This window comes from Grampus griseus (assembly GCF_964374135.1).
Source record: "Grampus griseus genome assembly, chromosome: 10".
NCBI classification, from domain to species: Eukaryota; Metazoa; Chordata; class Mammalia; order Artiodactyla; family Delphinidae; genus Grampus; species Grampus griseus.
The window spans coordinates 21,882,187-21,909,887 of record NC_139004.1 but is presented as its reverse complement, the minus strand read 5'-3'; the positions used below and the strand labels follow the sequence as shown (position 1 = coordinate 21,909,887).

Here is a 27,701-nt window from a genome sequence, read left to right as displayed (position 1 = left end):
GGATCTTAATTTTTAAAAGCAGATTCTGATTCAGTGGTGGTGGCTTTACTTCCTGGATGCAGAGCCAGCACCTAGGAACTGCCTGGAGAAGGTAAAGACAGTACTTCAAGTTCCAAAGAGGGAAGCCTCTGCCTTCACCTGCCAGAGCACGGGGCGCCAGAACACCAGCGGGTGGCCTGACCCGGAGGCACTGGGTGCTCTGAGCCTTCAGGGCTTGCAGGAGTGGGCGGAGGAGTGAGGGGGAGTAGGAGGGGGAGGGGGAGGGGAAGGTTGGAGAGAGGGAAGAAGAAAGGGGAGGGAGAGCGGGGTGGCAGGGAAGGGGGGGTTGCCCATGTGCTAATGCTGCTCTGCGATTGGAGGGCGCATCTTCAAACTGGTCCCTGCCAGGGGCTCAAAAGGAGCCGAGATCCCTGGGGACCTGAGGCTCGCCTACAACTCCTAGTTCCAGCCATGATCCCGCAGTTCTGGGCCTACTGTCTTTTCTCACTGTTCCTGGTCGGCTTCGCTCAGCCGACCCCGAAGCAGCAACAGATGAAGGTGAGTGTCCCGCAGGGAATTTAGTCAATTTAGTGATGACTAAATTGGCCGCCAAGGATGCAAGGAGTTCGCCCTTCTCCCCCTCTACGAAGGACGAGATCCATCTTCCCAGCCCTTCCAAACTGACATCTGCCACTGCCACTGCCGTCCTGGGAGGCAGAGGCTCTCCTAAACTCTCTTTACGTGGATCGTCTCCCCTGAGCCTGCTGGGTCACTGGGCCGAAAGTGGGCCAAGGACGCAGGCTGCTCTCGCTGCGTTCCTCTTTGCCGCTCCCCCTGGTGGCCGCTTGATACCCCAGAGCCCGTCCCCTCCACTCTGGTCTGGAACCTCAGGCACTATTGCGGGTCCGGGAAAGAGGACATGACGTAGCAACTGGATTAGAGGGAAGCTGAACTGGTTGCTCTTGGAGAGGGTGAAACCTCGGGGCAGGTGGAAAAGAAGTTGGTGCTGAAATGTGCCCTAAGGAGTTTTAGGGTTGGGAGAGGGGTTTTTTTGTTTGTTTTTTCTTTTTCAGGGAATAATAAAACACAAAAGGCCCAGAGAGCTGCTGGCCAATTTTAATTTCAGGGGAGGTGATGTGGCATCCTGGAAACAAAGCTATCCATGTGTGAAACAGACAGCTGGAAGCTGTTGAGCCCAGAGCTAAGGCAGCATGAAGACAAGGAAAATGGAGGCACACAAATGACAGTTCACAGGATGATTTCCACTTTTTAAAAAAAAATTGTACTAGAAAGAAAGGCAAATGCTAGAAACTCTTCAGTAGAGAGCTGAGGTAGCATGAACGCAAAAGAGACTGCAGGCACATAGATGACAACTCTTTCTTGGTGGCTTTCTTAGGCTAATACTCTCAAATATTTGGATTGATGTCTGTGCACAGATGTGTATGGATGTATGGAACACAGGGAACATGCCTGCCCTACGTCAGCCTCCTTCTCTCCAAGGATAGTGAAGGGGAAGCTATGCCTGGTATCCTAGTGACAGAACCAACAGGCTTAGAAAATGATAAAAGAGTTTTCTGCCCCACTCTCCCCACAGGAGCTGACCCACAAACAATTCCTTCACTGCATGGGGCAGACATTTATGTACATAGAATTTTAGAGTACTTGAAACTCACTTAAATTACTCTAAAATTCTATGCCTTTTCTCCACATCTCCAGGAGTCCCTCTCCTCAGATAACAGCATTTTAGCTTTTTGCTCCAGGTCCTGTTCGCTCTTTCCCTTGGCCTGCTTGTGCGTAGGAAGTCTCTTCCCTTTGCTTCCTGTTTCACATAGAGATAAGAAGAAACGGGTGTCGAGGATGAATTCTGTAGGTACCAGTGAGCTCCCACCAACAAAACTCTGGAAAGTGCCTTCAGTGGGATCCAGAGAAGGAACAAGTTATTTGCTGGGCTCTGGGGGAAGGAAATTACAATATAAGAATATATAGATGAGAAATTTATGTAAAACATATTTCTGTTATGAGAAACTCTACCAAAATCTGTTAAGAATATTTGCGAAGGGGTGGCATGACTGGAATGTGGTGTTAGGCTGTGGAGGAGAGTGCAGGTAAATTGTAGATCAGAGAATGGAGGGAAATTGTGTTCCTATTCCAGGAATGGGAAGAGGATTATAAAGTGCTTGTCCCACCGTTAAAAAAAAAAAGATTGTAAGTTAGAAGATATAAGTTCTACCTGTGGCATTAGCCATAACTAAAAATATCACTTTGAAAATTCTCTTCAGTTCTTAGAGTTTAAAAAAAGTCCACAGATATTGGGGATTATCGTTTGTCTTATCATTGCATCATTATGGTTATTTGTGTCACATTCCAGATGGATTGCTATAAGGGGGTGACAGGCACCATCTGTGAGTATGGAGCCCTCACCCTCAATGGCGAGGAGTATATCCAGTTCAAGCAGTATGCGGGCAAGCACGTCCTCTTTGTCAACGTGGCCACCTATTGAGGCTTGGCAGCTCAGTATCCTGGTAAGAATTCACGTTTCACCTCTCTTGGAACTAGCTTTGTCAGATGACCATATTCTAAGTTCAGAAGGTTTTGCTACTTTGTTATTAGGAGGAAGCAGGGGGATGCGGGGGGGGGGGGATAGCTGATCATCATGTGACTCTATTCCCCTAAATGCTGCCACTGCTCTCTGCTCCTTAGAATGCCAGGAGAATGACCTCCAGATGTGAGAATGAAGATTCTCCCAAAGATTTAGTCAAAGACCACCAGGAACATATCTGTAGTTGAGTTTGTTGCTCGATGTTCTGAGGGAAGACATATACTGTAGACAACCATGGGGCTCTCAGTAAGAAGGTGTTAGAACGGACTTGAGGACTTGAGGATCTCGGCTTGTGTTAGGTGATTTGGGGGAAGCCAATGACTGGGTATCTTAATAAATCATATCTACAGAGTAGGAGGAATAAAGCAAGGGTAAAGAAACAGCAATCACTTAGATTGGTAAGAATAGGATGATGCTTGGTCATTTTTGTGATCTGGATAATGTTCATGTATTGTGTGGTTAAAATATGATTAAGGGGCTTCCCTGGTGGCGCAGTGGCTAAGAATCTGCCTGCTAATGCAGGGGACACGGGTTGGAGCCCTGGTCCGGGATGATCCCACATGCTGTGGAGCATCTAAGCCCGTGTGCCACAACTACTGAGCCTGCGCTCTAGAGCCCATGAGCCACGACTATGGAGCCCACGTGCCTAGAGCCCGTGCTCTGCAACAAGAGAAACCACTACAATGAGAAGCCCGCACACCGCAACAAAGAGTAGCCTCCGCTCGCCACAACTAGAGAAAGCCTGTGCGTAGCAACGAAAACCCAACGCAGCCAAAAAAGAAAAACAAAAAAACCCCAAACATGATTATGGAGTGGTCCTTGTTTTTGCCTTGATTCATCATGGTCACTTGTACGATATTGATCTTCTGTGAAACTGTTTATGTTCAACAGGAGAACACCAAACCCTAGCGGTGACTCCCGGGCCAGAATCTAGCTTTCAGGGGCTGATTTTATCTTTCTCACTGGTGACTTCTTGTAACAGGAAAGACGATTGATCTTTGATATTTTGGAAAACACCGTTGGGTTCCGCAGGCACCTCCAGATGGCAGAGAAGAGGAAATGTAGTTTACTATCTACATAGTATTTAACTGGAGTGAGAGCTATTTGGGAAAATGCTTCATCTCTCCAAACTTGGCTCAACCTTTGGTGGCTGAGGTGGATTTTCCATTTTATTTGTGCACTCATGGGAAAGAGTTTGGAATTCCTGCTGATCCAGAAAAGGTTAAAGTTTTAGATGGATTATACTAGAGATAGATGCAGTTTTTGACATGCCAAGAACTTTATTTTCAGCTTTTTTTAAAAGTTCAAGATAAATTCGAAAGATTAATTATACCAGTGTCACCAAAAAATGGATCAAAATAATACATGAATGAATTTTAAGAAATTTTTTCACATATTGACATCAGTATCTAGTCAACTGATCAAAAATATAAAGTCCTATCAATTTGTCTTAATGGTGCTCCAATAATAAGAAATCCAACACTTTTCTCCTTTTTAAACACCACTTAAATTTAGGCATATTGCAATCTCCCTTCTAAGATATATGGTTCACCAAATTTTTAAAAATTAATTAATTTATTTTGTCTGCGCCAGGTCTTAGTTGCGGCCCACGGAATCTTCATTGCAGCATTTGGACCCTTAGTTGCAGCAGATGGGCTCCTTAGTTGTGGCATGCTTGCGGGATCTATCTCCCCGACCAGGGATCGAACGCAGGGCCCCCTGCAATGGAAGCACAGCGTCTTATCCACTGGACTACCAGGGAAGTCCCAGTTCACCAAATTTTGATATTTGAAAATTAACATTCAGCGGTGCTACAGTTTGAATATTCATGTCCCCCCACAATTCATATATTGAAACTAATGCCCAGTGTGATGGCAATAGGAAGTGGGGCTTTTGGGAGGTGCTTAGGTCATGAGGGTAAAACCGTCACGAATGGGCTTAATGCTCTTACAAAAGATACCCTACAGGGCTCCCCAGTTCCTTCCACCATGTGAGGACACAGGAAGAAGTTGGCAGTCTGCACCCTGGAGGAGGGTCTTGTTCAGAACCCTACCGTACTGGCACCGTGATCTTGGACTTCCAAGTTCCAGAACTGTGAGAAATAAATTTCTCATTTATTTATTTACAAGCCACCCAGTCTGATATTTTGTTTTAGCAGCCTGAATGGACTAAGACAGTGGGGACTGCTTGATTCAGGCAAAAATTATATTAAAATACCCCCTCCACCAAAGCACAACAAAAACCAAATGATTCACATTTACCAAAAGAAGCTAAAGACCTTTTCAATTTAATGTTGAAATTGTGCATAAAAAGATACTCTCAAATTACAGATTTTGAAAAGATCAAGACACTTAAAAGAATTTGGGAGTCACATTGTGTTTATTATTTTTATGTACAATCAACTCTAGGGAAAACCTGAAAAGCTAAATACTACTTTTTTAATTTTTATAAAAATCTCAGGATCTAATTTTAAGAGGCTAAACAACAGTTTAGTATCATTTAGCAAGTGGGGATTTTCCTCCCTTCAAAAAGTTAAGCTTGAAAAATATGGTAAGCTTAAAAAGTTGTGAGGTGTAAACAGAAGTTCCATGGAATGTAAATCTGCTTTTATATCTGTTTTAGTTTAAACTTATTGAATAGGTAATACAGTCACAAGATTCAAAATTTAAAAGGTACAAAAGGGCTTTACAGTGAAATCTTCCACAGTCCCTTCCCTTTGGGCAACGAGTGTTATCAGTTTGTGGTGTACATTTCCATAAATCTTTTTTTAAATATTTATTTTATTATTTATTTATTTATTTGGTTGTGCCAGGCCTTAGTTGCAGCAGGCAGCCTCCTTAGTTGAGACACGTGGGCTCCTTAGTTGCAGCATGTGAACTCTTAGTTGCAGCAGGCATGTGGGATCTAGTTCCCTGACCAGGGATCAAACCTGAACCCCCCTACATTGGGAGCTCTGAGTCTTAACCACTGCACCACCAGGGAAGTCCCTGCATAAATCTTTAATGCATATGCAAGAAATCAGTTTCTCTGTCTCCTCTCTCTCTTTCTCTCTCTCTTTCTCACACACACACACACAAATTATTCTGCACAGTGCATTTTAACATAATAAAATATCTTTGACATTATTCCGTGTCACCACATGATGAGTTTCCTCATTCATTTTAAGATATAGTTTTCCAGGGAATTACCTGGTGGTCCAGTGGTTAGGACTTTGTGCTTCCATTGCAGGGGGCACAGGTTCCATCCCTGGATGGGGAATTAAGATCCCACATTCCATGTGATGCAGCCAAAAAACGAGCAAGACCAAAAAAAGAAAAAAAAAGGATATAGTTTTCCATTGTATTGCTGTGCTATAATTTATTAAACTAGTTCATGAGAATTATAAAAAACATCTCATTCAAATTTTACTCCAGATGAACCAAAGTTTGCTCAGTATTTCCACAACAGGAAGGAAATATTCTTTTTTTTTTTTTTTTTTTTTTGTGGCATGCGGGCATCTCACTGTTGTGGCCTCTCCCGTTGCGGAGCACAGGCTCTGGACGTGCAGGCTCAGCAGCCATGGCTCACGGGCCCACCCGCTCCGTGGCATGTGGGATCTTCCCGGACCAGGGCACGAACCTGTGTCCCCTGCATCGACAGGCAGACTCTCAACCACTGCGCCACCAGGGAAGCTCAAGAAGGAAATATTCTTGATGGTTAAAGATAAAAGGGATAGTAACTGAATAAATATATAAAGAGAAGAAAGCACTTCCTTTTAAGAAGAGGTCCTTGGGGGAGATGCCAGCAGATAGAGCTGAGTCTGAATAGGACTGGCTGGTGCTGGTCATGGAATCAGTAAATCTGAACTGAAAATGGCTAAAGTTGGAAATAATGGTACAAGTCCAGACAGAGAGTTGGAAAGCTTCCTGGCAGTGGTAAAGAGCAGTTTGGCGTTTGTAGCCTAGAATCCCAGTGAGTGTTCCAGGGAAATGACATCAGTTATGTCACTGGAGCTGACAAAAAGGTAGAGAATGCTTTGGAGCTAAGCTTAGCATCTCACTGATTCCCTCAACAACTCCCAGGTTAGAGCACCAAAGAGTGCTCCTGGGAAGGTGACTGGAGTGTCAGGTTGTGTCATCATGGGGCATAGTGAGAGGAAGGGGGTAGCATGTCCATTTTGTTTGCCTTTCCTTAAAACATTTTTGATCAATCAATCAATCCATCAACTAAGGAAGGCAATGGCATTTAAATCTGACTTCTCTTCAGAATCAAGCAGAATCCTGCCTCCCCCCAACACGCACACACAGAGTACTAACCAATCTGTGCTTTTAAAGGAGGGCTCCTATTGGATGATGCAGAGCCATTTATGGGAGCTATTGCACAAGAAAAATGGCAGCTATCGGGATGTGCTTCTGGATACCTATGTTCTAGCTTTTTGCTCTGTTTCCTCAATGTCTGTAATCTTGAAACTTCCCCTTCATAGTCCTCAGCTTACTCATGTGATAAGTGGATAAATCAGTGGTCTTTTACTGCTCAAGACAGGGCTGCTGGCCGGGCTATCCATGCAGTTCACTCTCTACTTACAGAACTGAATGCACTACAGGAGGAGCTGAAGCCTTTTGGTGTAGTTGTGTTGGGCTTTCCCTGCAACCAATTTGGAAAACAAGAACCAGCAAAAAACTCAGAGATCCTTTTGGGGCTCAAGTAAGTGCCTGCTTGGGACCCTGCAAGACCCTGTCAGGATTTTCCTTCCACATTCTACCTAGAGGCTTCTTATTCTGGAGACTTCTGGGGTGACTGACAGATTAATGGGTTCAAGAACATCATTATGATGCTTTGAATTCAGTCTTGCCCTACTGGCAGTGCTCAATAATTCTCTCTACCTTTCAGTACTTTAATGGTAAGACTACGGGAAATCTAATGGAAAAGCAGCACAGGAAAAAGGAGAAGATACAGGAAATAGAAATGAATCAAGAATCCTAACCTTCCAATTTTCTTTTTTAAAAATTTTTATTGGAGCATAGTTGATTTAAAATGTTGTGTTAGTTGCTGCTGTACAGCAAAGTGAATCAGTTACACATATACATATATCCACTCTTTTTAGATTCTTTTCCTATATAGGTCATTACAGAGTACTGAGTAGAGTTCCCTGTGCTATACAGTAGCTCCTTATTACTTATCTATTTTATATATAGTAGTGTGTATATGTCAATCCCAATCCCCCTATTTATCCCCCCCCAGTTACCATGAGATTGCTTTCTACATCTACATTTTAGTGTCCCCTGAATTGGCAGGCGGATTCTTAACCACTGCGCCACCAGGGAAACCCCGCAGTTTTTTTTTTGTTTTTTTTTAAATCTTTACAGTGGCTATCATGGTGATCATCATCATCATTACTGGCACTACTATTGCTGCAAATTTTTTCCTCGAACCAGAGGTTGCCACAATTTATCATTTAAATTAGATAGACTTGAGCTAATTGAATCTAAGACTAGTGTTGTTGCATAAATCTACTACCCCAACAAACCACCTAGTAGGCATCTAAAATCACTAAGGCTCCGCTAATCACAAAACCTTTGAGGAGAGCCCCTGGACAGGACAGGGATGTTCTAAAGTTCAGAGAACCAGTACTCAGACCTTCTCTAATCATCCTACTCCCAGTTTGTTAAGCAGCCCATCCCTGGAAGTAAGGCCCCAATACTGTCTCCCCCATGACAGTTATTGCATAGATGTAGTCTCTTCCCTGTAGACTGCATGAACGCTGGTGGTTGTTGGACTTTGAGAGTGCCCGTGTTAGTTCTGGAAGCTGGATTCCCCAAATCTGATAAAGAGTAGCCAAAGTCCCTCCCATAGCCAGCACATTGAATCTTGCTCTGTGGTCTCGTGAATACTCTTTGACTTGGCTTCAGGTCTCAGAAAACAGAAGCTGTGACTAGCAGTCATGTTTATAATTTACTGAGAGAGTGGTCTCAGAAGAGGGAATCAGTGAAGCAGAATAGGGCAGGGTAAAGAGAGAAGTAAGGATGCAATTTCTGATGGAATTTAGCTTCAGGTAAATTGCACTATAATTATTTCCATCTTGAAGGAAGAGAGATGGCCTTTTGTAACTCATGTCTGTCAATCTCTAGCTATGGGCTCACCCTCGAGCCCCAGGGGCATAACCGATGTGAGACAGCTCCCTTTGGCTGAAGGAAATTCTCTGAAGAATATGGCAGCTGAAGGTAATACTCTGAAAAAGGGGCAGCTATGGGCCATTAGGAGCCAACACTCAGAGCAGGTAGGGATGGATGGACAATCCTTCAAGCACATCTGAATCAGGCCATGGAGACCATCTACTACCCTGCATGAACAACTCATTATTCGGAGCAATCCCCAGTAGAGGCCCTCACTCAGTCAACATTTTCTCTTTCTTGCCTTCTATCTCTAGGGAATTGATTCTCAAAGCATGGTCCCCTGACCAGCAGCCAACAGCATCCCTTGAGAACTTGTTAGAAATGCAGTTTTTTAGATCACTTTCAGACTTACTGAATCATAAATGAGGGTTGGGGAGGGTGGGGATGCCAGGGTGTGGGTGGGAACAGCAATCTGTGGTTTAAAAAGCCTTCCAGGTGATACTAGTACAGGCTAAAATTTGAAGACCACTGCTCTAGGGAATGGAGAAGCAGCAGAAGGTATTGAAATTTTGACAAAGGATGAATGAGGAAAATCTCTCTAGTATTCCATGTGGCTACCATGTCTTCTGCATGACCACGGCTACAGTGCCTCCCCCGCTCAGCCATTAGGTGTTCCTAGGACCCCAGGGCTGACATGGACAATTCAGCCCCTTGGTTTTCTGTTTCCTCAGTCTCTGACCCTTGTGGTTTCCACCTGGGTCCAAACTCAAGGTGTATTATCTGACCGACTTCCTTTTTGACCAAACTTTAGTCAGGCTTCTCTGAGCCCTCTTCCCTACTAGTCCTCTACATTGGCCTGTCTTTAGCAAAAATCCTGTTCTTTATGTTTCCCTGTGGAATCACTCCAAGATATTAGAAGTGATTAAGGTGCACAAGAGTGTGTTTGATACTCTCATTGAGTAAAAAGTGGGTTAATGCTATATGCATGCACTTGTCCTTGGAAGGAAACACAAAAATGAGTATGTGCGTCTGTAAGGCTGTAAGGCTCCCTCTCTGGGAGGTGGAGATGAGGTGGGAGACTGGGGAGCAGGGAGTGGGGGCACGGTGGTGAGGGGTAAGGAGGGTCTGTTTGATACTTTTTCAGGTTTGGGACTTGCCAAAATGTTACATATACAACATAAAATCTTTTTACAAAAAGAAAAGTCTATCCTTTTGGACTACAAGTCTTGACCAAAGATCTGAAAAATGAGGGGAATATGGGGAAAGATTTTTTTTATTTAACTGAACCTTAATTTATTATGGTAAAGACAAAGTTCTTCCCTGAACACGTCTCTGCCAAATTATCAACTCCCAAAAAAGCGACTGGAAGGGCTCTCTCCCCTTTATGGAAAGGTCTGTAGAAAAATGATTGGCAGGGGTGAGATTTGAATCTCTGTATCCCAAGAGACTAGCGCCCTCCCCCAACGCTTTGGATCGCTTAGGCAATTTACCTCTATGTAAATGGAAAAAAAAAGCAAATTACAGCTATTTCTAATGCTCAGAAGACATATAAGGAAAGTAAATTCAGTGTGAACTTTGTGTATATTACCTTCTCCACTCCCTTTCAACAGACACTCGTCGGGAACTTCACGTCCTTCAAGCAGGCAAAATTAGAGTTAAAATTGTATGCTCAGACTATTCCTAGATTCCCACGCACCAAATATCAGGTGCTCCATCCTCCCTGATTCTCTGCGCTGTAATGAATCTTCCCAGCTACCGAGAAAGAGCAAAATTCGATTTCGGGTGGTCGCCCCTCTGTCCGTCCAACCCGGACCCAGCACCCCCGAGTTTCGCCTCTGGTGCGGTCTCTCATGAGAACGAGGAGGTAGACAGAATAAATCCATTAGAGTCTAGAAAAATCAACCATTGAGAAAACGTTTGAAAATCACCATGGCCGACCTGGCTTTGGAACTGTGACGACCCTGAGATGAGTCTCAGATTTGCCGGCTGAGTTTAGGCGTCGGCGGAGAGAAGTTATATTTCTTGTCCGCAACTGGAAAGCAGACGAACCCCCCTCCCCACTCCCTGCCCCCGCATCCCTAACCACCTGGACTTCGAGCCCCGACCTTTTAATAAAGACCCTGTTGTAAAAGACTATGGAAAGTAACATCTGTGCGATAGACCCACATTTTTGCTGAATATGTTTTTATGGCCTGAATTCCCAAAGTTCAGGGCTGGGATGCGTGATGCGCGTCTTCGTACCCACCCGGGTCCTGCGGGTTCTGGCCCTGCGAACGCAGTCTGGACTGGTCCTCGGGTCTCCCCTCTCCCGTCCCGGCCTCCCTGCCCGCATCACCTCAGTGATCCCAGTTCCCGCCTGTCCTGGGGCGGGGCGGGAACTGGGACTCATCCCGACTCCCACGGCCCTTCCCCCACCCACGCGGGGCCTTCTGGGGGCGCGCAGCCGCGAAGTGGTCCAGAGCCCTCCAGCTTTGCTCTCTGCTCGTCCCCGAGGGGATGCGACTGGGAGGTGCGGGGAAGGTGGGTCACCGTGGGGTGCAGGGACCGAGTTAGAGGGGAGAAGGCGTTACCTCTTCTACGAACTGATTTTCAGAAGTACCTGAGTGTGAAAACCTAGTCCGAGAGGAACAGAGGAGGACAAAAATTGGGGGGAACTGAAGTAAACAGCCTTTTTCCTGGTTGGATTTTTTCAGATGCTCACCAAATTTCCTGAGGCGGAAGCTGCGGAGGTTCCTGGCTCCCTGTCCGCACTCCCACCTCCACACCCCTCCTGAGAGGCTCCAGGTGGAAGGTTGTTACAACAGATCTTGACCGTGCTGTTGAGAATGACAGCACGGGATTTGGAGGGAAACTAAACGGGCTGACACCTGTAGTTGAAGGAAGAAGGCCTTAACGCCCAGCCTCCTCGGCTCCACCCAAGAGATGCAAGTTCCTCCTCTCACCAATCCGGCACCTTCAGGTACCTCAAATGAGTTACTTTGTCACATATGGCCAGTTATTTCATGCAAATCCTTGAAGGTTTTTTAAAAATTACATATAGTTTTTAAAAGGCATATTTCCTTGTAAAAATCGTTACCACTTATTTCCTAGCCTCGACTTTCTGTAACGCTTTTCCTTGGGATAACAGAAAAATCCTTTGTCTAACGCTACACCTACCTATTACTTTTCCTTTCGTATTTTTCTGTCTCTAGCGCGTTCTGAGGAAGTGAAGCATCTCCCTGGAGTTGGCATATTTTCTAAAGGCAACAGATTAACACTAGACAGTGTAAAGTCATTTTTTTCACCCAATCGAAGTAAAATGGGGTAGATTCGGCTGTCCCCTCACCTTTCAGGTGGCTCTATGGCTTAGTTGGTTAAAGCGCCTGTCTCGTAAACAGGAGATCCTGGGTTCGACTCCCAGTAGGGCCTTGCGTTTTACCCGGAAGTCAACTCTTCCTGAAAATTTATTTTATATTGGCGAGTTAATTGTGTCTTCCTACTAATCCCCCACAAATTCTCACCAAACTTACAGCGCTAGAACTCAATCAGATACATTACAAGTTATTCGACTGCAATTTGCTCAGATTCCTTACTTCTGAAGAGAAGTAGATCCTTAGGGAGATGACAATTCAAATGCAAACCACCTCCAAAGAATACTGCATGTGACTTTACCTCAATCACTTTTCAAATAGGTTTTGCATTGAACTGTGGTAAAGTGTTTCTGAGCGCCTACAATGTGTTACAGTTTAAAGTACCCAAACAGGAAGATATGTATAATCTCTCTAGAGTCTAACAATCTCCAGGTCTAAAATTGATTTCATTAAATAAGATAAATTAATGAACAATGAATCCACTACTAGCTATAAAGGAAAATTAGGATGTTTGCAGGGGCATGCTTGCCATTTTGAACAGTATATTCCCATGTTACTTCTCTTAAGGAAAACACTAGACTACTTCAGGAATGATGATCAACTGGAAGGAAAAATGTCCTAAACACAAACATTCTATAGCTAGGACAAAGTTGCTGTGAGAAAAGAGCAAGTTGGACAATTCTGCCAGATATCTAAAGCAATTGAGTTTCAGCCCTAAAGATTTATGGAACTTCTGTGTCTTTTTGTCTCCCATTCATTCATCAATTAATTCAACAGTGTAAACTGCTGGTCTTTTATGTACCAGGCGTATTTCTGTCTTTCTTCTTCTTTCTTTCTTTCCTTTTATTTTCAGTTACATTTTTTTCCCCATGTTATGGGAACTTTTAAGATCTACTCTCTTAGCAACTTTTAAATATGCAATTCAGTATCATTAACTATAGTCACCAACCTGTGCATTACAACTTCAGGACTTATTTATCTCATAAGTGGAAGTTTGTACCTTTAACCACCTTCACTCATTTTGCCCGCCACCCCCAATCCCTGCCTCTGGTAACCACCCCAGGCATATTTCTAAGGGCAGGAAATACAGCAGCGAGCAAAGCTAACAAAAAGCACTACTCTTATGTATCTTACATTCTGGTGGGGGGGTGACACGGAAAATAAAGAAATGAGTGTGTAAAATAAGTAAGCATATAAGATACTGATGAAGTCTGCAGAGAAAAATAAAGCAATGAAAGAATATGGGGAGAGTATAGGGTGGAGGTATAGTAACCAAAGAGTGTCATCCTGTCCTTTGGTAAAATCACTGGCAAATGTTAAAAAATTATTTTTTAACTTTTTAATGAGAAATAGTTACCAAGTGGCTACTATTATTACTCTAAGAACCATGAGTAGCAATATTGAATAATCAGAAAACTGACTCCCAACAATGCCTGGATCTCACCTCCATTCATTTTGATTAGGGCTTTATTGAACTAGTTCACACTGCCTGTATTCAAACCTCAGCTGCTCCACTTATTAGCTAAGGGACCTCTGGCAACTTGCTTTATCTCAATGGTCATCACTGTGCTCCTGTGTGAAATGGAATAGTAATAGGACTACCTAATAGAGTTAATGGGAGGACTTGAGGAGTAAATACACATAAAATATTTTAGAAGGATATCTAGCACATAAATAAGCAATCAATAAAGTAAAAATTGTGCCCAGAATTGATTATACACAGAGCCTCACTCATTCCAAATTTAGGTGATGATATTTGCAATTTTTGAACTGACGAAATTTAGATGTGTTGATGCTGAAAATGAGTTAAGACTTGGGGGGAACTTGGAATGGGGTTAATATTTTTCCATGTGGGATGGGTGTGAATCTTTGGGGACCAGCAGGTAGACTAAGATGTCCTTTTCCTAATCTCTAAAACTTGTGAATATGCTATCTTGCAAGGCAAAAGGAATGTGATTAAATTAAGAATCTCAAGATAGGGAGATTATCTTGGATTTTTGGATTGGTTCAATGTAATCATAAGGTCCTTATAAGAGGGTGGTAGGAGGGTCAGAGTAAGAGAAGGAGATGAGACAACAGAAGCAGAGGTCAGAGTGATGTGAACATGAGCCAGGGAATAGGGGCATCATCTACAAGCTGGAAAAAAGCAATGATTTCTCTCCAGGGCCTCTAGAAAGAAGGCAGCTCTGCCACACCTTGATTTTAGCCCCTTAAGGCCCATTTCAGACTTCTGACCTCCAGAACTGATAAATAATAAATTTTGCTATTTTAAGGTGATAAGTTTTTGCTAATTTTCTAGGGCAGCAAATAGTTAATACAGATTTATGGTATGGGTGTGCACTGTAGTCAACGTATTGAAAAACTGTCTTGCTGCCAAAGGAAACTGGTACCAAAGAAACCTGCTGAATTTCTTGAAGGACTACAGCCCCATGTACAATCACATCAAACTGACTGACTGGGAGTTAGTTCTAGTACCTACATTTCACACCGCAGAGCTCGATTAGTGGGATAATTTTGTTTACTACCCTGTTTCTTTCTCAAACGAGAGTCTGTAGGAGTGACAAAACTCTTTTGCCTTCTCTGAGGCTCGAACTCAGGACCTTCAGATTATGAGACTGACGCGCTGCCTACTGCGCTAAGAAGGCACTGGCTTGTCTTATTTTCATTAGAACTATCGATTCTCTTTCATGTTTATACGAACTTTCTAGGAAGTTATATTTTTTGAATAGAGTGAAAAATAAGAGTATGTGCTAGGGCATATGTTTACCGTTGCTCCAAGTATGTCACAATGATTGACCAAAAGTATTTCAGGATTTTATCCTTGATTAAATATGCCACATGGTGAATTTTTTTCCCATTATGCCTTAAACACCACTTACTGCTGGGGGACATTAGACTTCATTAGATTTCACACTGCCCCACTTCACAGCATGTGTAGAAAGTGACATACAGATACGAGGGGCCTGAGCTGGGTCCACAGGCGTGAAGATTTCCAGACTGCACCAATGAAGGACACACAAAAATGTTTAGCTCTGCTGAGGGCGAAGCTGCTGTCTCCTTATCTAGCTCTGGAACTTCCTTGCCTGCCAATGTTCCTCTTACAATCGATGTCTTTGATCATGACCATGACCATGACCTGAAGGCCCTTCTCTTCTGGCTAGAAGTCCAGAATAATGTAAACAGAGGCGAGATAAGGTGGAAGAGATGAGGTGAGATGATTGAGAATGGAGAAAGAATATACTGGATTTCAATCCGGCAAAGTAGAAACGGTCCCAAAATGGAAACTGTAGGACTGAAGTGTAAATCTTGTATGTGCCATCTATTAAGTTAGGAAAAATAATTCACTTGGTTTTCTTGGGAATATGTCAATTTTAAAAACTTCATTATCTGTAAAATGGGATAATATTTCACAGTATTATTTAAAAGACTGAACACTTGACACACACAAAAAAGTTGTTCAATGAATACTAGTAAGTGATACAAATGATGATAGCAAGCTGTATTAAGTGCTTATTATGGGCAAGGTACTCTTTTAAGCAATTTATATGTATCTTACATGTATTGACCATCTATCTCTCTACCTACCTATCTATCTACCTATCTATCACTTTAGGCAAGTCTTATTATTGTCTCCAGTTTACGTATGAGAAAAGTAAGACCCAATAAGTTTAAGTGACTTGCCAGTGGGCTTGTGGCTATGCAGTCGATGTGAAACAGTGGCATTAGGGCTCACTTAAACGGTGCAGCATGTAATGGATCAGGCCAGTCAGCGAGAGGGTGAGCCGGGAAAAAAGACCAAGGGACTCGCCCAGTTCGCGTTGGTGGGGTTGGAGCAGGTAGAACGCGTCCTCTCTGGGCCTGGAGAGGATGAGACGCCCCGCACCAAAAGCAAACTAATTCCCTCCCTGAACTTTGTAAATTAAGACCATGATCACATTCAGCAAAAAGTAGGTCTGCTTGCGCAGTTGTTTCCTTCAATAAGAAATCACACACAGACATACAAACCCTGACTCAAGTTCCGAGTGAGTGGGAAGGGGAGCTTCCTTTTTCTAGATGAGGGCATTAAAAGTAACTTCCCGCTGCTGACCCCCAAACGCAGCTGACAAATGGGAGACTCCTGATCTCTGCGTCCTCAGAGTTCCGGTGCTGCATCGGCGGTGGTGATTTCTGATCATTTTTTGTAACTACTGATTTTCTTCGTTTGAAGGATATTATGCATTGGCTGCTTCTCCCTTTACTTTCGAGTATCACAAACATAGCATAGGAGGCAAAAATGTGTCTCCCGAAGTAGGAATCTATTTGCAGATTTTATTGGTAGTGGGATGACAGTTGTCTGGGGCGGGGCGGGTGGTGTGGTGGTGGTGGTGGCAAATGCTCTAGAAAAAAAAACACGCAAGAGAACAGACTTGTGTCTTTTAAAGTGTTAAGGAGAGCTTTGAAGTGTTTGTTTGTGTGGTAGCGTGGCCGAGCGGTCTAAGGCGCTGGATTAAGGCTCCAGTCTCTTCGGGGGCGTGGGTTCGAATCCCACCGCTGCCAGCTTTGTTATCAAACCCGCTGCTTTGAAGAAATTGCTTGAGGTTAGGAAAACATTTTCTTCCAACTTCAGGGGTAATTAAGGGAAAAACAAAAAAAGTCTGACTGCCAATTGTTTGTATCAAAGAACACGATTTAGTATCTAAGGAATTCTTTTGAATGTTTTTTAAATGTTCGTAAAGAAATAAGTAAAACTTCCACATGGTTCAAAATTACTAAAATAGATATACAGTGAAAGTCTACCCTCATCCCACTTCATTTCCCCCCAGCACTGGTTTCTGGTTCCTCACGCAAACATGTCAGAGCCTGGAGTTACCTTAAAGGTATACTTTTTGCATGCAAGCCAGGAGAAGTCTATTATTTTCCTCACATTTTGCACTTTTCAGACCTATTCTACTGCATCTTGCCTTTATTACTTCTCGTATTTTGCTGTGGTTTTCATATCAACATAGAAAGAGCTTCTTTTCTTTTTCTTTTGTCTCAAAAGTATTCCATGTTATGGATATATCTTAAATTTAACCAGCCACATTTAACAATATAAACAATGTTGAAATAAATAATATCTGCATTTCATAAGGGTGTGTACTAGAGAACTTTCTAAAAGTGCAATTGCTAAATCAAATCATATGTGTGATGGTAATTTCAGTGGTTCCTGTCTTAGTCTTCCCTAAATGTTACTAATTTATCCTCTTATAGAGCCAAGGAAGGGCCTGTTTCCTTGACACCCTGGCCAGCACAGAGCATTCCTGTGACAATGAGAATTAACAGCCATTTAGTTCTTACTAAGCCCCAGATATTGTTATAGTTCTTCACATTGTCATATTATATTCTCAGTAATATATAAGAAAGTTCATATTATTATTCCCATTTTACAGAGAAATAAACTGAAGTTATAACCAGTTAATCTCTTGCTTGTGGGTGGAGGAATCAATATGTTAATACTGTAGGGTAGACTAAAAAATGGTCTTCCAAAAGATATCTCCATCCTAATTCCTGGAAGCTGGAAGCTGTAAATATTACCTTATACGGCCAAAAAAAAAACCCACCAAAAAACAAAAGGTGGAGTCTTTGCAGAAGAGATTAAGTTAAGGATCTCAAAATGGGGACTTTATCCTTCATTGTCCAGGTGGAGCTTAAATACCATTGCAAGTGTCCTAGAGAGGCATAGGGAGAGTACAGAGACAGAACAGGAGAAGACAATGTGAATACAGAGGCAAAGATAGGAGTAATGCAACTACAAAGCAAGGAAGGCTGGCTGCCACCAGAAGCTGGAAGAGGCAAGGACAGATTCTCCCCTACAGCCTCAACAGGGAGTATGACCCTGTCAACACCTTGATTTCTGCCCAGTGATACTGACTTTTTGGACTTCTGGCCTCTAGAACTGTGGGAAAATAAATTTCTGTTGTTTTAAGCCACTGAGCTCTGGTAATTTGTTACAGAAGCCACAGGAAACTCATACAATGTCTTCAAGTGCTAATAGGCAACGCTACCACAAACAATTTTTGTTTGTTTGTTTACCAGTCTGTTAGGTAGAAAATATTATTTCATTGTAGTTCTGTAGTTTGGATGTCTCTGAGAAACTCACGAATTGGAAAGAGGAAAGGACTGGATTAGGAGAGTTTCCCACACCCTTAGGTTCTTGCCCTCGGTGAAAGAACTCTTCTCACCTAAACTAATTCCCCGAAGTGTGAATTTTCCGTTAGCTTTTAAGGAAGAGCTTGTTTACTGGGGTTCCACTTGCCGACCTGAGGGGGCTGGGATGTGGCGGTGGGATTTGAACCCATGTTTCTAAAGAAATTAGAGACTTAATGCTGCATCCTAGAAGGCTCCCACACTACCTCCAAACGTTTTAATCAAACGTTTTTCTCATTTCCAAAAAATATTAAGGAAGTTCTGTGCTTTCTTTGTACAAAATAGGAGCTTCGCTTCCTACCCCTGGGAATATCAGAGGCGCATCTGCGAGCGTCACCTGCTTTATCCTACCACGATCCCCCCAGTCAGCTCCCCGTAAAGCCTTCTGGGCGTTCAGGTGGCCCGCAGTCGCGATCAGGGGACCGCCCTCAGACCTAGCTCTCTGCTCGTCCCCGCGGGGGATGCGACAGGGGGGGAAAGAGCGAGTCATCGCGGGGTGAAGGAACCGGATTATAAGGAAGAAGGTGTCGCCCTCTTTGCGAGCTGACGACCTATTGCACTGGAAATCAGGCGCTTGGTGGGCAGGGAGTGGTCAACGGGTGGTTCTCTGGAACCGTAAGGCTCTTCACCTAAGGAGGATTGTACCTGGATCCAGGGAACACCTTGTGGCCAGCAGGGGACCATTCTGCCTCTCCCCGTCCCCCACTCCAAGGGGCTCTACCCCTGTGGTTTTCTGATCGGAGTCTTTACAGCGACCTTGACATTGGTGTTTTAGGATTTTGAGAGCGATGTGTCTGACTGTGTAGCTGAACTCTACACTCCCAACCCCCTCTTCTCCGCTCCCGATTCTTCCCCTCCAAGTCACTGCTTGCTAAGTGCAAGTGACGTGTAGGGACACTAGGTGCCCTAGCCCGGCTGTCTAAGAGTCTTCTAGTGGAGTTCCATTTTTAGAGTTCCTCACTTAGTTTATTGGAATGAAGAATCTTAGTTACAGAAGACGAGGTGCAGTAACAGCAAATTTTGCTTTTAGAAGACTTTATCCTAATTGGAAAAAGTGAGTAGCCTCGACTTTTACTGATGGTTATATCCTTCGACTAATTGAAGTGCTATTGGTCCCAACATTCAAGCTGCCCAAACTTTTTCCGCTTGTATTAGCTCTGCAGCGCATCTAAGTAAGCAAAACGTCTTCTTGGAGTTTGTCTCTTTTCTCACAATAAGCTGCACTGAATCACAAAAACTATGTCAGGAATATTTAATCTCACAGTAAGGACAGATCTAGAACAAAGTCAGGCTCATGTGTGGGCTCCATGGCTTAGTTGGTTAAAGCACCTGTCTTGTAAACAGGCGATCCTGGGTTCGAGTCCCAGTGGGGCCTTGGCTTTTGCCCTCTCCCTAAGAAGCCAAATTCTTCAGTAAACCCTCATTACTACTAATTCTCCACCGTACTCAGTATTACTGTGAATTCTGATCCACTCATTCAAAAGCAGCTGTGACTACAAAAATTCTCACTCCTAAGGAAAAGGTGGTGGGTCTCTTTATGGAAACAGAAAGAAAATGACCTTCTGTTTTTCATCTTTGCTGAAGTTCCCTGTCCTCTATTTTTTAATTGGGGGAGGGGGCAACAAAACTGTACCAACTCTTAATGCTTTTTTCTGAATTCCCATGTAATTTATTAGTGATTCTAGGAAACTCAGCATTATGTTATCTCTTTTATATATGATTTTCCAAATATTACTAAATTATAATAACAGTAATTTACATTTGCTTATACGCCCTCAGTCTTCAAGGAAGGGCTTTAGTCCCAAAGGGAATACATATATTGACCCCACTAAAAACTGAACTTTAATTCTGCAATTTAAAAAATGGAATGATCCTATAATGCAATGATTCCCAAGCTTAGTAGACATTTAAATCACCTAGGGAACTAGTTAAAACACAGTTTCTTGGGACTCATCCCCAGAGGTTTTAATTCTATTTTGGTGAAAGGCCCAGAAATGTGTGTTTTTAACAAGCACTCCAAGTGATTTTGAAGCAAGTGAATCACATTTGCAAAAATCCTGCTTAAAATATTACACACAAAGCAGAACTGAAAGTGAGGTCCAGCTATGCTATTAGCACGTTTGTACTAATTCATGAACATCTACTTACCCTCTTTATCATCTAGTTAGCATTATTGGAAGTCTACTACATTCCAAGAGTTTCCAGACATGCTGTCATTTAATCAGCCCAACAATCCTGTCAAATATGTGTTATGATCAGCTCTTTGAAGATGAGGAAATAGGTTCAATAATATTCACGGTAACAGAGTAAGTGAGAAAGTTCAATTTCAAACTCAGGTCTGTCTGATTCTGGAATCCATGCTTTTCTCATTATATCTGTCTTCTATTTGATTAGAGTCAAGAATGAAGTTTTTGGCCACAGAGCTAAATAAAATTAAGCAACTTAGACTGATCTCAAACCTTAGTCCTAAGGGTTAGGGATCCTGAGATAACTGTCTTTTTTCTGCTAGAAGATAATCAGTCCAGTGAACAGCTGCTTAACTCGTTTAACTTAGGGAGGAGGAAAATATAAAATAAAACCTCAGAAATCTATGTAGGAGGTTCTCCACAAAAAAATGAGCAGGCCATATAACTAACAAACTGAAATAATCTTCTTCATCTCCTAGGCTCTGTTTGGTTGGTTGGTTGTGATTTTTTGTTTTGTTTTGTTTTTTTGCCTTGGACATGCTGTCTTCATGCCCTGATTCTTTAGATTTAAACACAGTGTATTAGCTAGGGCTGCCATAAAATATCACAGACTCGGTGGCTGAAATAACAGAAGTTTATTTTCTCATAGTTCTGGAACTAGAAGTCCAAAATCAAGGTGCCATCAGACTTGGTTTCTGGTGAGACCTCTCTTCGTGCCTTGTAGAAGGCCCCCTCTGACTGTGTCCTCACATGGCTTTCCTCTGTACGTGCAAGGGAAGAATGGGAGTGAGAGCGAGGGCAGAAGGTAGCTCTGGTGTCTCTTCCTCTTCTTATAAGGACACCAGTCTTATTGGATTAGGGCCCCACCCTTATGACCTCATTTAACCATAAATTACCTCCTTAGAGGCCCTGTCTCAAAATGTAGTCACATTAGGGGTTAGGGCTTCCAAATATGAATTTTGGAAGAACACATCCAGTCTATAACAAGTAGGAAGAGGGAGGACTGTATGGCCTAGCTCTGAGTAACAACTCAGTCATGACAGCATCTAATAACTTTGGAAGTTCAGCCTGAAAAGGGAGTTTTTGGATGTGAAGAAAGTGTTGAGATAAAAGTTTTGTCAGACACTTTGTATCAGGTAATAAGATTTAAATGTAAAAATATGTAATATTTATGTAAAAACAGAAAATACTGTTATAAAATATTTAAAGTAAAACCATAAAATATTACACAAAATGTAGGTAATATTTGTAACATCTTGAGGTGGAGAAGGCCATTCTCAACATGGCACCAAAGGTACAAACTATTTTTTTAAAAAGAGTGAACGATTTCATGAATAAAAATAATTTTTATTGTAAAATTAACATCCCCCCCAAATTAAAATACAAAGTATTAAAAAGGAGGAAAAAAAGCATTGTCAGACAATTAGGCAAGGATTTGTCCTTTAAAGTACTTATTCAGTTGCTTCTTTAGTTCTACCTTGTTCTGAGGAGTGACCTGCTCTGAGATGGTCTTCTTGTGATGGAGATGTGGATATTATACCTGCATTCATAAGAAATAAAAGGAGGATCTTAATTTGATCAGCACTGCGCTTTAGCCGGTTGAAAAAGAGGACATAAACCTTGCCCCCATGGAGCTTGCAATATGGTTGAAAAGACCAAATAAGCATGTACCCCAAACACTACAGATATTTTAAAAACCTATGTTTGCTCATGACATTTGCAGAGCATCCACTTGGTGTGTGAATTCTGGAAGTGTGTGAGCCTTATGAACCTTGGACAAATTACTTACCTTTTTTAAGCTTTAAGTCCCTCAACTATAAAATGAGGACAATAATAGTACCTACCTCAAGGAGTTGTTAGGACACAATTCATATAAGTTGCCTAGAATGTGTTAAGCCATTATTATCATCATTATTTTTTTTTAACATCTTTATTGGGGTATAATTGCTTTACAATGGTGTGTTAGTTTCTGCTTTATAACAAAGTGAATCAGTCATACATAAACATATGTTCCCACATCATTATTGTTAATAGCACAATATTTGTTTTCTTTCTGAAAATTATTGGGGTAAATCCTGCTCTCCCTTGCTATTAAGATGGGATTAATGAGTGGAAGAACTGATGCAATCTATAATCACAACCAAAAGTATAAATAAAAGATAGATATTGTCTCCAGGGAGATTAATTCACCAGTGACAGCCCCTATGGGATCACTGGCACACTGGGTGTGAACTTGTTTTATCTGCCTTTGAATCAGATTTGGAACCAGGAGAGATTATCCAATGCCTCCAGAATCACATTCACCCTACCTGCCATATTAAGACCTTTGGTGGCTTTTACTGAAGTGCTGACCTGATCATACTTGCTTCCCTCTCTCAGGACTGTTGGAATCCAACCCTTCTGCAACCTTTCTCCTGACTAAGCTTCTATAGCTAAACACATCTGCTTAATACAGATTCAAATAAGAAGAGGTAAGTTCTAGTGATGTCTCTTTCTATTCACACCAGCCTAGATGGTATTGTGTTTTGTTTTGAGACAGAAAATGAAGGTTCTGAGTTTTGGCAATATCAGGCAGGATAAGATGCCTCCATGAGCTAAATGAATTCTCATTATGCCAAACAAATGGTTGTCACTTGTTCAAAATTATGTTGATCCCAGAATTATGTCCAAAAAAATCCAATTATCTAGGAGATGGGGAGGAATGAGAAAGCAGGTCAAGTCACTAAAAATCAATTCTCTAAAACCAATACTCTGTCATTTTTGTCACATCCCTATTGGAAGACCAGCAAGAATTTCCCAGTAATAAAGTTTTTATCTTTTTGCTTTAAAGTGAATGAATGAATGAATGAATGAGTAAATGCCAATACTCTGAAGATAAATTTGAGGATCAAACAATATAAAGAATAACCAATGATAAAATATTGAGGATTTGCGAGGTGGGGTGGGGGGCAATGGGATCTTGTTTTACTCTTTTCCTCAGCCATTTTATACACAAATGCATGAACTTCCTGGCAGATGCAGGCGATTTCTTTTCTGTTTTTGGAGACATACTCCCTTGCCTCTCCCTCTTTCTGTCCCCGTCCCTGTCCTTGGTGGTTAAACAGCTGCAACAAACCATCCTAGCCATGAATTCAAGTGGTTGTATGTAAATGTGTAGTTAGTCAAATTGACCTAGAGGTGTCTGGATGAAGCAGGAATCCATACTCTGGTGAATGGACCCTCAGAGCCAATTGTTATAAGTCAAGCTTTAAATTTATCTCTTTTGGGAGGTCTTTTTTGGTTAAATCACGTATTCCGATCAATCCTCATATACATGCTTCTTTCTCTTAATTGAATTTCCATTCTTTCAGCACCTCAGATTAAAACTTCAAATGTTCTTTCAGCTCCTTCCTCTCTCCTACATTCATACCTTGCTCTTGATTCCCACTGCCACTCTCCGAGCTAACGTTCTCAGCCTCTCTCCCATAGACTCTTGCAGTAGCCTCCCCACTGAGTTCCCAACTTCCAGTCTCTTCTTGAATCCCTCGTTATTCAGCCATAATAAATGTTTTTAAATGCTGCTCCAATCATTTCTCACCTCTTCTGAAAAAAAAAATCTTCATTTGATCAGACTCCTTAACCTAGTATTCAAGATTTTCCATATCCTGGACCCAAGTTATTTTTGCAACCTGTTTTTCCACTACGCCATGTTATGCACTCTATGCTACAGTAAGTGATGATGTGTGCTTTCCACGCTTTCAAACAACGTGTACAACTCTAATGCCTTCACCATCATTGACAAATATTCAGATCCCTTCCATTCCTTCTTATTTAATTTTCATTTATATTAAAGACATATGCGTTCAAAGTTAAAAAAATAAAATAATACTATGGGCTTATAATGAAAAATAGCGGTTCCCTTCTTCATCATTCCTCACTCTCAATTCCTGGTCTCCCAAGGTAACACATCTTTAATAATTTCAGTGTTTTACCCATACTTCTTAATAACAAGTGTTTACTCTATTTGTGTTTTTTTGGTTTTAAGTATGACTTATTTATCACTTACTATAAAAAATGAGATCTTTTAACCCTTACATAACAAAGAGAAAGAGTGAGGAAAAAAGACAGAGAGAGAGAGAGAGAGAAAGAGAGGGAGAGAGAGTGAGAGAATGTCTATGTCTTACTCTCCAGATACTCTTATATCATACTTTTTGGTTATATCAGCATGGAGAGTTTACACTTTCACGACTGCATAAACATTAGTCACAGTGGAATCATTTAGTGAACTATGGTTACCTAAAAAAAAAAATCTCTTCTCAATTCTCACAGATGGTCAGATGGTCCAATTCCTGTTGTTTTTGTTTGTTTGTTTTTGGAGACATGACAAGGGATCTTGTCCTCAACACCAGTCTGTTCTTATTACATAATCCACACACATCTTCAGGGTCCTTCTACTATATGCTAAGGGATTCTCACAAATCAACATCATTTAGATGGGTCACTTTAAACTGACCAGGTTTTAGTGTTGACTAAAACAACAGAAAAAAAAAAAACCCAATGAAAACCATACTCATGACTCCAGCCAGTAAATTGAAACAAGTCTCTCTGGTAGAGGTAACAATTATGACAAATTCATATCTAATTTCTTGGGTCAAACACTCTCAGAATTCATTCCCATATACGGTCTCCAAATTTCTGGCCCAAATTAGCAAGGACCTGTAGTGTTTCTTGCCCTGGCAGAGCCTGCAGCAATCAAACCCTGTTTACCTGATGGGTATGGAGAGGGCCATCAGGAGAATTGTTCCTTTTACTCTGCATCCCACTCAGTAAGGAAGTATCACAATTTTCTTAAGATTTTATTTTTAGAACAGTTTCACATCACAGCAAAACTCAGCAAGAGTACAGGGATTTCCCATATAACCCCTGCCCCTACGCATGCATAGCCTCCCCCTTTACCTTCATCCCTCACCAAAGTGGTACAGTTGTTAGAGCTGATGAGCTTACCCAGACATATCATAATCACCCAAAGTCCATAGTTACATTATGGTTCACTCTTCGTATTGTACATTCTATGGGTTTGGAAAAATGTATAATGACATGTATATACCGTTATAATATCATACAGAGGAGGCTCACTGCCTAAAAATCCTCTGTGCTCTACTTAGTCATCCCTCCCTCCTAAACGTTGGCAACCACTGATCTTTTTACTGTCTTCATAGTTTTGCATTTTCCAAACATACTGTATGATAGTTGGAATCATACAGTATATTGCCTTTTCAGATTGGCTTCTTTCAGTTAGTAATTAGCATTCAAGGTTCTTCTACGTCTTTTCATAGCTTGACAGCTTGTTTCTCTTTAGCGCTGAATAGTACTCCATTGTCTGGATGTACCACAGTTTATTTATCCATTCACCTTCGGAAGGACATCTTGATTGCTTCCAAATTTTGGCAATTATGAGTAAAACTGTTGCAAACATCTTTGTGCAGGCTTTTGTGTGGATGTAAGTTTTCAGCTCATGTGAGTAAATACCCAGGAGTGTGATTACTGGATCATATGGTAAGGGTATGTTTAGTTGTGTAAGAAACTGCCAGACTGTCTTCCAAAGTGGCCCTACCATTTTGTATTCCCACCAGCAAATGAGAGTTCCTATTGTGCCACATCCTTGCTAGCATTTGGTGTCATTGTTCTCGATTTTGGCCACTCTAATAGGTGTGTAGTAGAATCTGATTGTTGTTCTAATTTGTATTTCCCTGATGACATATGTCTTAGTCCATTAGGGCTGCTATAACAAAATGCCAGAGACCAGGAGACCTATTGCAACATTTATCTCACTGATCTGGAGGCTGGGAAATCCAAGATCATGGCACTGGCAGTTTCAGTGTCTGGTAAAAGCCCACTTTTTGGTTAATAGATAGCACCTTGTAGCTGTAACTTCACATGGTGGAAAGGAAGGAATCGCTGTGGGTTCTTTTATAAGAGCACTAAGCCCATACATGAAGGCTCTACCTTCATTACCTAAGCACCTACCCAAGACCCCACCTCTTAGGTCACACACTCCCTTAGCTGCAAGGTAGCTGGGAGAAGACCACCTCCCAATGACTTCTTTAATCATACAGAAGAGCCATAACAAATAATGAATGTCCACTAACCCATCACATAGGGCTTTGATTTAGGGGGAAAAAATGAAACCACTTTCTCTACTGAAAGGATTTTTCAAATGTGACTTATTAATTATTATATTCATTAATGTTATGATTTCTACTGAGGGTGTACCCCATTGCTCCCCCATAAAAGTATTTTTTTCTGTTATTGTCAAAACTTCTGACAACTCAGGGTTTTTAAAATCACCCTTCTCTTCCTAGATTTTAGCAGGTGTCTCCCATCAAAATTCAATGAAGCACATGAATGAAAGTTTTCCAGAGGATTTCATTCTCATAGGCTTTGCCAAATATCCGTGGTTGGATCTTCCTCTCTTCTTTGCCCTCCTAATCTCCTACATGTTCACACTGTTGGGAAACATTGCTATTATTCTGGTCTCTCAAATAGATTCCCAACTCCAAAGTTCTATGTATTTCTTCCTCACAAGCCTCTCTTTTTTTGGACCTCTGTTTCACCAGCACAACTCTACCCCAAAAGCTGTTCAACCTGGGGGAGGGCCCAACAAGAACATCACTTATACAGGCTGTATGACCCAGGCCTATGTATTTCACTGGCTAGGCTGTACTGAATGTGTCCTGCTTGGCACCATGGCCTTATACCACTATGTGGCTGTGTGTAAGCCTCTGAGATACTCTGTAATCATGAACCACAAGCTCTGCTGGCAGCTCTCCAGCACTGCTTGGCTCATTGGTCTGGCCAATTCACTACTGCAGTCCACACTCACAGTCCAGCTGCCCCTGTGTGGGAACCAGGAATTGGACCACTTCTTTTGTGAGCTGCCCAGTCTAATTAAGATGGCTTGCGTGGACACCACAGTCAGCGAGCTTACAGTGGTGGCTACCTTCCTGATAATGGGTCCCCTCTCCATGATTCTTGTCTCTTACTGTTATATTGCCCAAGCTGTATTTCAAATCCCTTCTGCTGATGGGAGACTTATGGCCTTCAGCACTTGTTCATCACACCTACTGGTGGTGTCTTTATTCTATGGCTCTGGCATCTACATCTATATACAGCCCTCAGGGGACAGTCCTCAAGATGTCATCAAAGTTCTGATGCTATTTTACTGCGTTATTACTCCCATGGCCAACCCATTCATCTACACCTTTAGGAACAAGGATGTTAAAGGAGCTTTGAGGAGACTTCTGAAGAGGGCCATTTTGTCCAAGAGAATGTGAGAAAATGATGCTTTATT

General features: G+C 42.1%; 3 protein-coding genes across 3 annotated transcripts in view; all 3 read left to right on the top strand.

The window, feature by feature from the left end:
* LOC309829118 (zinc finger and SCAN domain-containing protein 23-like) overlaps positions 1-27,701 on the top strand; it is a gene marked incomplete at both ends in the record, with an annotated part of 102,922 nt that overhangs the window by 51,613 nt on the left and 23,608 nt on the right.
* On the top strand, positions 451-7,265 carry LOC309829003 (glutathione peroxidase 6-like; the record flags this gene model as incomplete). The annotated part of the gene is made up of 3 exons (XM_082664690.1): positions 451-537; positions 2,348-2,501; positions 7,144-7,265. 3 exons carry the CDS (start codon positions 451-453, stop codon positions 7,263-7,265), a joined length of 363 nt encoding a protein of 120 aa, XP_082520816.1.
* On the top strand, positions 26,743-27,684 carry LOC309829062 (olfactory receptor 2B11-like; the record flags this gene model as incomplete). The annotated part of the gene is given in 3 exon segments (XM_082664775.1): positions 26,743-26,943; positions 26,945-26,998; positions 27,001-27,684. Coding segments are annotated over 3 exon segments (939 nt in total).